The 11,019-nt window shown below is 51.5% G+C and overlaps 1 protein-coding gene across 1 annotated transcript; it reads left to right on the top strand.

The window, feature by feature from the left end:
- The first annotated feature begins 544 nt into the window (after positions 1 to 544).
- On the top strand, positions 545 to 6,871 carry cbx6a (chromobox homolog 6a). Its single transcript, XM_055663118.1, has 6 exons — positions 545 to 702; positions 812 to 855; positions 937 to 1,002; positions 1,155 to 1,221; positions 5,558 to 6,344; positions 6,397 to 6,871. Exons 1-6 carry the CDS (start codon positions 634 to 636, stop codon positions 6,546 to 6,548), a joined length of 1,185 nt encoding a protein of 394 aa, XP_055519093.1. The 5' UTR covers positions 545 to 633; the 3' UTR covers positions 6,549 to 6,871.
- Positions 6,872 to 11,019: the final 4,148 nt, after the last annotated feature.

Here is an 11,019-nt window from a genome sequence, read left to right as displayed (position 1 = left end):
TATTTTGCAATCTCTGCAACTCTTGATCCTTGGTCCTTGGTTCTTGGTCCTCCAAAATATTCTAAATGGAATCTAAACTGGAGGTGGCGGAGGGTGGACTGAAGCAAAAAAGGATCCTTGGAGAAGAAGAGCTACCTTAAATTTAGTTGTGTCTGGTTGAGTAACTATGGTCATCGCCAGGACCCTTATTCAATGATTTTGCATTAAAAGTTGCTGTTTTTTGCCACTTCCAGTGACATTCCACGATCCTATAATCTGGATGGCATTTGCATTGAATGGATATTTTACTCTACGGAATGCATTTTGGATGCCAATGCATCCAAGACCATCCCAGTTGCAACTGGGGACCCTCCTGTCAAGTCCCCGATGCATTGCCTCCTTGCACGCCAATGCAGTGCAGGTCCCGTTGCACCCGTCGAGCCTGTCAATCATCCTGCCTTCCCTGACAACCGCCGCCGGGGAAGGGCCGTGACCCTGGCAACCGCCGCCGGGGTAGGGCGGTGTCCATGGCAACCGCCGCCGGGGAAGGGCCGTGACCCTGGCAACCGCCGCCGGGGAAGGGCCGGGACCCTGGCAACGGTGCGGTCACGTGCGCGGGGCTCGGCGGCTGCGCGCGCCAGAGCTGGAGCCAAGATGGAGCTTTCGGCGGTGGGCGAGCGGGTGTTCGCGGCGGAGTCGATCATCAAGCGGCGGGTTCGCAAGGTATGAGGCGGCGTCGCCGGCAAGGATGCACCGGCACCAATGCAGAAAACCGCTGCTGTTGCACGCAGCCTCCGCCCCGAGTAATCTCTCCCTTTTGCATTTCTGACAGGGCCGCATCGAGTATCTGGTGAAATGGAAAGGATGGGCTATCAAGTAAGTGTCGGGTCAAAACAAAATGCAAAATTACAATTGAATGTGCATTTTTGCATTCGCTTAACTGTTTTCTCTTTTTAGGTACAGTACTTGGGAGCCAGAGGAGAATATTTTGGATGCCCGTTTAATCGCGGCGTTCGAGCAAAGGTACATAGACAGACAAGCGGTAGAATATGTTTCTTCACTGAATCGGGTCCATTTTGGATTTATTTATTTTTATGCATTTAAAAGAATGTGTTCTTGCTGCTGTGCATTCTGCAAAATGAGGATTTGTCCTTTTGTTTTTGCATGTCTTGCAGAGAGAGGGAACGGGAGTTATACGGACCGAAGAAACGAGGCCCCAAGCCCAAAACATTCCTGTTGAAAGTGAGTCTTTCATGCTTTAAAAAAAATGCAACAAATATCAAACAAAACACTTCGGAACAAGTGACGTGAGACAATGCCACCTTAAGATTCAAATAATGCAAGTCCCTTTAATAGTGTTTAGTTGACATTTCAGAAAACCTACATTAAATATCCCCAAAGCACTGTGCCTCAGTTTTGCGTTAGTTGTTAGTGTAAATGTCTGTTGTCATTTTGCAGAATTGTGCACAGAAATTGTGTGGTGATATTTTTGCAATTCATTTTTAGCTGCTATTATTACATTTGCAATTCCCACTTTTTATCCCTGAGAACTGGAGAAAGTGAGATTTGTGGGAATTAGATTTAATGTGGGGGAGGGAAAGAATGAACTGCAGACGGATACAAAATGCTGGATTAACTCAGCAGGTCAGGCAGCATCTCTTGAGAAAAGGAATGGGTGACGTTTCGGGTCCGAACCCTTCTTCAGAAGTTTATAGATAAATCTTTGTGGTATAAACCAACATCTGCTGTTCCCACTGACACAAGGAAGTGAAGATGCTAGTTTACAAAATAAAAGAACAAAGTGACTGTAGAGATACAGCGCGGCAACAGGTCCTTCGGCCCACCGAGTCCGCGCCCACCAGCGATTCCCGTATACTAGCACTATCCTACACTCTAGGGACAATTTTACAACTTTACCCAAGGCAATTAACCTACAAATTTGTGTAGGAAAGAAACCAAGCACAGGGTCGGCGATCGTTTTGCTGAACACCTCCACTCATTCCGCTTTAACCTACCTGATCTCCCGGATGCTCCCATTCCCAATCTGATCTTTCTGTCCTGGGCCTCCTCCATCGTCAGATGAGGCCCAGTGCAAATTGGAGGGACAGCACCTCATATTTCGCTTGGGTAGTTTATACCCATTGACTTCTCTAACTTCAAATAGCCCATGCTTTTCCTCTCACTCCATCCCCTCCCCCTTCCCAGTTCTACTACCAAGTCTAACTGTCTCCGACTACATTCTATCTCTGTACCGCCCACTCCCCTGAAATCCGAAGAAGGGTCTCGACCCGAAACGTCACCCATTCCTTCTCTCTAGATTCAACTCCCGCTGAGTTGCTCCAGCATTTTGTGTCAACCTGCAAACCTGTACGTCTTTGGAATGTGGAAGGAAACCAGAGCGCCTGGAGAAAACCCATTCGGTGATGGGAATAACATACAACCTCCGTTCCGAAAGACCCCTGTAGTCAGGAACGACCTATCGACCCGCACGTCTTTGGGATGTGGGAGGAAACCGAAGGACCCGTATGGAAACCCGGGATCGGGATTGAACTTGGTTCTTTGGCCACAGCTCTACCTGCTGAGCCACTGAGTTGCCCTCAAATAATGGGCATTTCCTCTGAGGTTCTGCACACCGACTGGCACTTTAACTGTACCTCAGTACACATGACAATAAACTAAACTAAACATTACCACTTGGTAGAGGTAGAAAGGAGAGTAAGAATCTGCAGATGCTGATTTACCAAAGGCATTCAAAGTGCTGGAGTAACTCAGTGGGTCAGGCAGCATCTCTGGAGGACGTGGATAGGTGACATTACGGAACTAGCATGGAAATGGGCCCTTTGGTCCACTTGAGTCCACTCCGACCGTCGATCAGTTGTTCATGCTCATTCTATGTCTATAGCATCCACTCCCTACACACTAGGGACGGTGCACAGAGGCACAATTAGCCTACACACCTGCAAGTCTTTGGAATGTGGGAGGAAATCGGGGAGAACGTGCAAAGTAGGGCACGGGGAGAACGTGCAAACTCCACACAGACAGCACCCGTAGTCAGGATCGAACCCGGGTCTCTGGCGCTGTGAGGCAGCAGCTGTACCGCTGCGCCACCGTGCCGCCCTTAAATCTGAACCCTTCGTCAGACAAGTAGAAGTAGAATAGACGCAATAAAAAAGCTTCCCTCCGCACTTCGATATTCATGACAATAATATAATCAACTCAATTATACTTTGGGCGGCACGGTGGCGCAGCGGTAGAGTTGCTGCTGAACAGGGCTTGAAGCCCCAGAGACCCGGGTTCGATCCCGACTACGGGTGCTGTCTGTACGGAGTTTGTACGTTCTCCCTGTGACCACGTGGGTTTAATCCGAGATCTTCGGTTTCCTTCTGCACTCCAGACGTGCAGGTTTGTAGGTTAATTGGCTTGGTGTATGTGTAAATTGTCCCTAGATTGTGTAAGATGGTGTTAGTGTGCGGGGATCGCTGTTAGGTGTGGAGACTCGGTGGGCCGAAAGGCCTGTTTCCGCGCTGTATCTCTAAACTAAACTAAGGGAATCAGGAGATATGGGGTAAAAACTACTGATTCTGGATGATCAGCCTTGATCACATTGAATGGCGGTGCTGGCTCGAAGGGCCGAATGGCCTACTCCTGCACCTATTGTCTATGTTTCTAACTTTCTAACTAAAAGGGTTCGGTTATAGCTCCAGCCACCTAGTGGTTACTCTGTGAAACAATGTCATTTTCAAATACAAAGATCTTTTTAACAGCTAAAAATGTATTTTTGTTACTGCTAAAAATATTAAAGGCTGTTTGTTGCATTGTTTAGAAGCGTTAAATGTCTATGGCAGTGGATTGCCTGTCTAAAGAAGGGTTCCGACTTGAAAAGCCACCTATCCACGTTCTCCAGAGATGCTGCCTGACCCGCTGAGTTACTCCAGTACTTTGTGTATACCTCTGATTTAAAGATAGTCTGATGGTCTCCGATGAGATGGATGGTAGGTCAGGACTGCTCTCCAGTTGGTGGATAGATAGGTCAAAGGGGGGTGGCAGATAATGCTTAACATATGATGAGCGTTTGACGGCACTGGGCCTGTACTCACTCGAGTTCAGAAGGATGAGGTGGGTACCTCATTACAACTCACCGAATAGTGAAAGGCCTGGATAGAGTGGACATGGAGAGGATGTTTCCACTAGTGGGAGAGTCTAGGACTAGAGGGTACAGCCTCAGAATAAAAGGACGTTCCTTTAGGAAGGAGATGAGGAGGATTTTCTTTAGTCAGAGGGTGGTGAATCTGTGGAATTCATTGCCACAGACGGCTGTGGAGGCCAAGTCAGTGGATATTTTTAAGGTAGAGATTGACACATTCATGATCAGTACGGGTGTCAGGGGTTACAGGGAGAAAACAGGAGAATGGGGTTGAGAGGGAAAGATAGATCAGCCGTGATTAAATGGCGGAGTAGACTTGACGGGCCGAATGGCCTAATTCTGCTCCTAGAACATGAAGATGCAGAGTGCATAAACTGTATGTATATGTATAAACTGGGGGACAGACACAAAAAGCTGGAGTAACTCAGCGGGTCGGGCAGCACCTGTGGAGAAAAGGAATAGGTGACATTTCGGGTCGAGTCCCTTCTTAGTAACCTGGACCCAGCCCAGACCATCACATGAACATCTAACCTTCCATTGACTCCATCTGCACCTCACGCTGCCTCGGCAAGGCCAGCAGCATAATCAAGGACCAGTCGCACCCCGGCCACTCCCTCTTCTCCCCTCTCCCATCGGCAAGAGGTACAGAAGTGTGAAAATGCACACCTTCAAATTCAGGGACAGTTTCTTTCTGGCTGTTTATCAGGCAACTGAACCATCCTACCACAACCAGAGAGCAGTGCTGAACTATTATCTACCTCTTTGGTGACCCTCTGACTACCCTTGACCGGACTTTACTGGCTTTACCTTGCACTAAACGTTATTCCCTTATCATGTATCTACACACTGTAAGTGGATCGATTGTAATCATGTATTGTCTTTCTGTTGGCTGGCTGGCAACAAAAGCTTTTCACTGTACACGTGACAATAAACTTAACTAGTGTAGGAAGGAACTGCAGATGCTGGTTTAAACCGAAGATAGACACAAACATAGAAACATAGAAATTAGGTGCAGGAGTAGGCCATTCGGCCCTTCGAGCCTGCACCGCCATTCAATATGATCATGGCTGATCATCCAACTCAGTATCCCGTACCTGCCTTCTCTCCATACCCCCTGATCCCCTTAGCCACAAGGGCTAAATTGTACTCAACTTAATGTACTCAACAATTGTACTCAACTTAAACCTGTTAGTACAATTGGAGGAACAGCACCTCATATTCCGCTTGGGGAGTCTGCATTCCTGGTGGCATGAACATTGAATTCTCCCAATTTTGTTAGCCCTTGCTGTCTCCTGCAGTTACATAGAAACATAGCAAAATGCCAGAGTAACTCGGTGGGACGGGGAGCATCTCTGATGGGGGGGGGACTGAATGGATGACGTTTCGGGTCGAGACCCTTCTTCAGACTGACTGTTGCCCCTCTCTCCTACACAGGCCCGTGCCCAGGCTGAAGCCTTGCGGATCGGAGACATGCACTTCTCCATGAAGCCGGGCCCCGGCAGCTCGGCCAAGCTGCCCGGCAGCCTGGCGGCCTACAAGCTGAAGAAGACCATCCGCCGCTGCTACCGGACCTCGAAGCGGGCCCTGTCGCGGGTGGAGCCCCAGCCGGGCCTGAGCGGGCAGGCCCGGGGGCCGCTGCCGCTGCCCGAGAGCGTGCGCATCATCAACCGCAAGGCGGAGCCCCGGAAACGACGGCGCAGCCGCATCATCCTCAACCTCAAGGTGATCGACAAGGGGGCCAAGCCCCTGGGCAAGGCCAAGATCCCGTCCCGCAACAGGGTGATCGGCAAGAGCAAGAAGTTTAGCGAGAGCATCCTGCGCACCCAGATCCGCCACCTCAAGTTCAACGACTTCTCCGTCTACGACAAGTCCTTCCGCCCGCTGCCCGGGGGCGAGGGCCGGAGGTCGGAGGGCGACCCGGGCACCTCGCGCTCCCAGCCCCCCCCCGCCCCCTCCGCCCTGCGTTACCCCCCCCCGCGACCCCGCCCCCCCAGCCCGCCAGCGAGTGGCCGGGGCCCGGCGGGGGAGGGGGGGCGGAGGGGGGGGGCCAAGGTTCCCGGGGAATCTCCCAGCCCAGCCACTCCCGACTGGAGGGAGGCCGAGGTTCTGGATCTCTCGCTGCCCCCCGAGTCTGCTGCTGCGCCCCGCCGGCCCCCTCCCCCGCCCCCCCCACCTCCTCCTCATCCTCCTCCTCCTCCTCCTCCTTCTCCTCCTCCGCAGCGCGGCCCCCGCTCCAGCACGGGGGCATGGAGGGGGCCCAGACGACCAGGCAGAGGCTGAGGCCGAGGTGCCGGGCTGGAGGCCCGAGATGTCTCCCTGCTCTAACGTGGTGGTGACCGACGTCACCACCAACCTCCTCACCGTCACCATCAAAGAGTTCTGCAACGCAGACAACTTCGTCAAGGGCCCAGCTCTCAATCCCTGAAACCCCCTCCCCGTCTCTCCCCCCCCCGTCTCTCCCCCCCATCCCCATCCCTAGCAACTTTCCACTGCCCCCACCAGGCCAGCTTTCACCCTACACCCAGTGTGTGTTCACCTGGGTGGTAATTCTCTGCCCCCTGAAACCATCACTCACCAAATTTCATTTCTTCTTTCCAATTACTTCATTTCTCTCTCTCGCTCTGTCATTTTGCCTCGCTGTACGTCCATCCTCTCTCTCGCCTCTCTCCTACTCGCTTTTTTTTTTTTTGCATGTCTCTCTGTCCCTCTCTGTATAGGCATTGTCTATCTGTCCCCTCTCTGCCCGCACCCTCTCTCTCTCCCCCTCTTTCTCTCTCTATATCCCCCTCCTTCTCTCCCCCTCATTCTCTGTCTGTGCCCCCTCTGTGTCTCCCTTCTCATCCCGCTCTCTCCTCTCCTTTTTGTCCCACTCTATCCCACATACTTCCTTTCGCTCCCAACCCCACCCTTCGACCCATTTTCTCTCCCTCTCTATTTTCCTCTCTCCCCCTTTCCCCATCTTTAACCATGTCTCCTTTTCTCTCCCCTCCTCCATCGTTTCTGCCTTCTCCCCCCCCCCCCACCTCTGCCTCTTTTTTTTCCCCCACCCCCTCCATTTCCCGAGACCCCTGACTGTCTCTTGCGACCCCCCCCCTCCCTCCCTCCCCTCTGTTTCCCTGCCCCATCTTATATCCCCCTTCCTTGTTACCCCCCCCCTCTCCTGCCGTGTCCCTCCTCCATTCTGTCCCCCTTGCTTGTGTTACCCCCCCCCCCCCCCCCCTTTACTCCCCGCCCCTCCCCTTATAGCACTTAACCCCCCCCAACCCTCGATGGTTCCTCCCACCTGCCATCCCCACACCCCCCTCTCTCTCCTGTCGCTGGTTCTCGTCCCGTCCCCCCACCCCCCTGTTCCCGAACCGTTAGACGCGAATCCTGCTGGGAAGCAGCAGACGGGAATTCCTGGGAATGCCGAGCTCCCGTTTCCGGCCCTGCCTGCCCTGTTTTTGCCGCCCGGCTTAATCGTTAATATAAAGCGTACAGCGGCCACTTTAAGAGATGGGATCGGCCTCACCCCCCCCATTCCCCATCCCTAACCCAGCATCTCCGGCTGGCTAAAAAAAAAAACTACCCAGAGCCATTTTGGGATTTTTCAAAAATGTCCATGTTTTAAATTTTTTATTATTATTTTTTTTTTTTTGGGGACTTTGGCGCAAATAATTTTATCGTAAGGAAAAGCAAAAAAGGCACTAGTTAGAGCGCTAATAGCGGGGAGGGGGAGGGGGTAACGGTCAAATCCGACTGCGTTTAGGAAGAGATTTGGGAATTGTGGATAGGAAAGGGATTTTGTCATCTGGCCGGGATCGTGTGTGGAATTGCAGGTGGTGGGGATGCAAGCTGGAGGTAGGACTTTGTGTATCAACGTCAACTCAGCCGCCATCTATTGTTATGTTTGTGAACAGGGAGATTTTATCCCCTCCAGGGACACGTGGGCCCGGGAGAGGGGCGGGTGGGAGGTCGGTTCGGGCAGAACCCTCCCCATCAGCCGGGAAAGCTGAGGTCTGTCCCGATACTTCCTGACCCTCGGAAGGAGAATCTTGCTCCTCTCTCTGAGATGAATGTGATCGTGGTCCTTAGTGATTGGAGATAGATTGTTTTAGTTTAGAGATACAGTGTGGAAACGGGCCCTTCGGCCCATCGGGCCCATGCCAGCCATCATCCATCACCCCCTTCACCCTAGTTTTTATGTTATCCCACATTCTCATCCACTCCCTGCACTCCAGAAGCCAATTACCACACAAGCCCGCGTGTCCTTAAGGAAACCGGAGCGCCCGGTGGAAACCCACGCGGTCACGGGGAGAACGTGCAAACTCTGTACACGGGCGGCTCCCGAGGTCAGGATCGCACCCGGGGTTGTCTGCCGCGGTGAGGCAGGGGCTCTACCGCTGCGCCACCGTGTCACGTGCATGTTGAGGTTTTAAATCGGTCTGGCTAGCGTGATCGTGAAACATCATCTGAGGCGTGAGAGAGCGTGTTTGTGTGTGTGTGTGCGCGCGCGAGTGTTTGTGTGTGTGTGTGTGTGTGTGTGTGTGTGTGTTTGTGTGAGCGCGAGTGTTTGTGTGAGCGCGAGTGTTTGTGTGAGCGCGAGTGTTTGTGTGAGCGCGAGTGTTTGTGTGTGTGAGTGTTTGTGTGTGTGCGTGCGTGTGTGTGTTGTGCGTGCGTGCGTGCGCGGGCGTTTGCCAAGTAAAACAATGATGTGGAATCTAGTCAAAAGCTGAAGAACGTAGCTTTTAAGATGACAGAGGCGAAGTTTAAAGGAGATGGACGTTGTACGTTTTTCCACGCAGGGTGGTGTGTGCCTGCTCTACATCACCAGGGGAGGTGATGGAGGCAGACACGATAGTGGTGTTGAAGAAGCCTTTAGCAGAGCTGCCAAGTAGTACGGATTTTCCGTATTTTGTACGGAAATGCGATCAGAATACGGATGTAAGGAATTGCTTTGTAAAATACGGATTTTTAAAAAATCGGCCCAACCCTGTTTCATCTTGCTGCTTAAAAAAATGCAAGAATTTAAAAAGTCATACTGTAACTCTAAAAATGATAGCAGATTAAATCTATTAGTCTATTAGTATTTTAAATGTCAAGATCTTTTTGTAAGCTTTGATCTGCCTGCCCCGCTCCAGGTTTAAACAGCGCTGTCAGTTTAACGCATGGGGATTTCAGCGCTGTGGGTTAAAAAAATAGCGCTCCCAGCTGGAAAGCTTTACACATAGCGCTATGGCCACAGTGCCATGGGTCACAGACTGTTAGGGGAGGGAGAGAGGGAGTGGGTGGGAGGGAGAAAAAAAGGAAGAAGAGTGGGAGGAAGAGGGAGGGAAAGAGAGGAAGGAGGGAGGGTGGCAGAGGGAGGGTGGGAGAGGGAGGCTTCCAAAATGGCTTCCAAAATGGCTTCCACATCATCGTCAGGTGCTAAAAGCAGGAAGCAGCCATTCAAAGAGCAGCATACAAAGAGATGGCAATGAATGCACTGTCATGTAAGGTGCATAGAGACATGTCAATTGGTAGCAAAGTTATGCATTCTTGTACTCTTACATGGGTATGACTGCACATTTAAAAACATTCAGCAAAATGGCACAGCGTAAAAATACTGCTTTCCTCAGCAAAATGCTGATTTTCAGGTACTAGAATACTGAAATGCTCTGACAAAACTTGGCAGCTCTGCTTTAGATAGATGGGGCCACATGGCTGCGTGGGGAATGGAGGGATATGGATCCCGTGCCGGGCAGGTGAGGTTATAGTGGCATCACTTTGGGCACTGGCATTGTAAGGGCCGGTGCTGGTGCTGTCCCTTCCTACGTTCCAATCAAGGAGATTTGATTATTCCTCTGTCATTCCGGAAAGGGGGAAATGAGGAATGCTCTGAGCAAGCGGTTACTCGGCATGTCGGTCCGCGGAGTGGGCAGAGGCTGACGATTTGGGACAGTGACCTTTCGGCGGAGGTGAAACGTTCACCCCTTGACCTTTCACCTCCGCACACGTGCAGAATGGCTAAATATCCTGATTGGTTTTCCTCTGCTCTTAATACACAGCTTAATTTCTTAATTTCTCGTTGAGGGGAGTGCGTCTTGTGAACAGGAGCCTGGTGCATCCGTGACAGATGAACTCTTGCCCGCCCCCCCCGCCCCACCCCACCCCGTCTCCTCCAAGCCCAATGGATTCTCCCTCCATGGACTCTGGATGACTCCAGATCCTCCTCCTGACTCGGTAGCTAAAAGACCGGAGATTTAAGGTGAAGGGGAAAAGATTTAAAAGGAATCTGAGGGGTAACTTTTTCCACACAAAGGGTGGTGGGTGTATGGACCGAGCTGCCAGAGGAGGTAGTTGAGGCAGGGACCATCCCAACGTTTAAGAAACAGTTAGACAGGTACATGCATCGGACAGGTTTGGAAGGATGTTGACAGGACTAGAGGGTGTGAGCTATCGGGAGAGGTTGAGTAGGCTGGGACTCTATTCCTTGGAGCGCAGGAGGATGAGGGGTGATCTTATTAGACGTGTATAAAATCATGAGGAATAGATCGGGCAGATGCACAGAATCTCTTGCCCAGAGTAGGGGAATCGAGGACCAGAGGACATAGGTTCATGGGTTCAAGGGGAAAAGATTTAATAGGAATCTGAGGGGTAACTTTTACACACAAAGGGTGGTGGGTGTATGGAACAAGTTGCCAGAGGAGGTAGTTGAGGCTGGGACTGTCTCATTTTTAAAGAAACAGTTAGACAGGTACATGGATAGGACAGGTTTGGAGGGATATGGACCAAACGCAGGCAGTGTAGCTGGGACATTGTTGGCCAGTGTGGGCAAGTTGGGTCGAAGGGCCTGTTTCCCCGCTCTCTATCACTCTATGAACGCTGCTGTTCTTTTGATATTGGGGACCTCAGAGCGGGTTGGACCCACTTCTATC

This window comes from Leucoraja erinacea, chromosome 37, assembly GCF_028641065.1.
Source record: "Leucoraja erinacea ecotype New England chromosome 37, Leri_hhj_1, whole genome shotgun sequence".
In the NCBI taxonomy this organism is placed as follows: domain Eukaryota; kingdom Metazoa; phylum Chordata; class Chondrichthyes; order Rajiformes; family Rajidae; genus Leucoraja; species Leucoraja erinaceus.
This window is presented reverse-complemented; position numbering and strand designations above follow the sequence as displayed.

Bases quoted from the DNA above. Each gene is read 5' to 3' on its own strand.
- cbx6a (XM_055663118.1), top strand. From the start codon at position 634: ATGGAGCTTTCGGCGGTGGGCGAGCGGGTGTTCGCGGCGGAGTCGATC. The intron at 703-811 runs GTATGAGGCGGC...CATTTCTGACAG, and splicing joins TCAAGCGGCGGGTTCGCAAG to GGCCGCATCGAGTATCTGGT. The intron at 6,345-6,396 runs GCGGCCCCCGCT...ACGACCAGGCAG, and splicing joins TCCTTCTCCTCCTCCGCAGC to AGGCTGAGGCCGAGGTGCCG.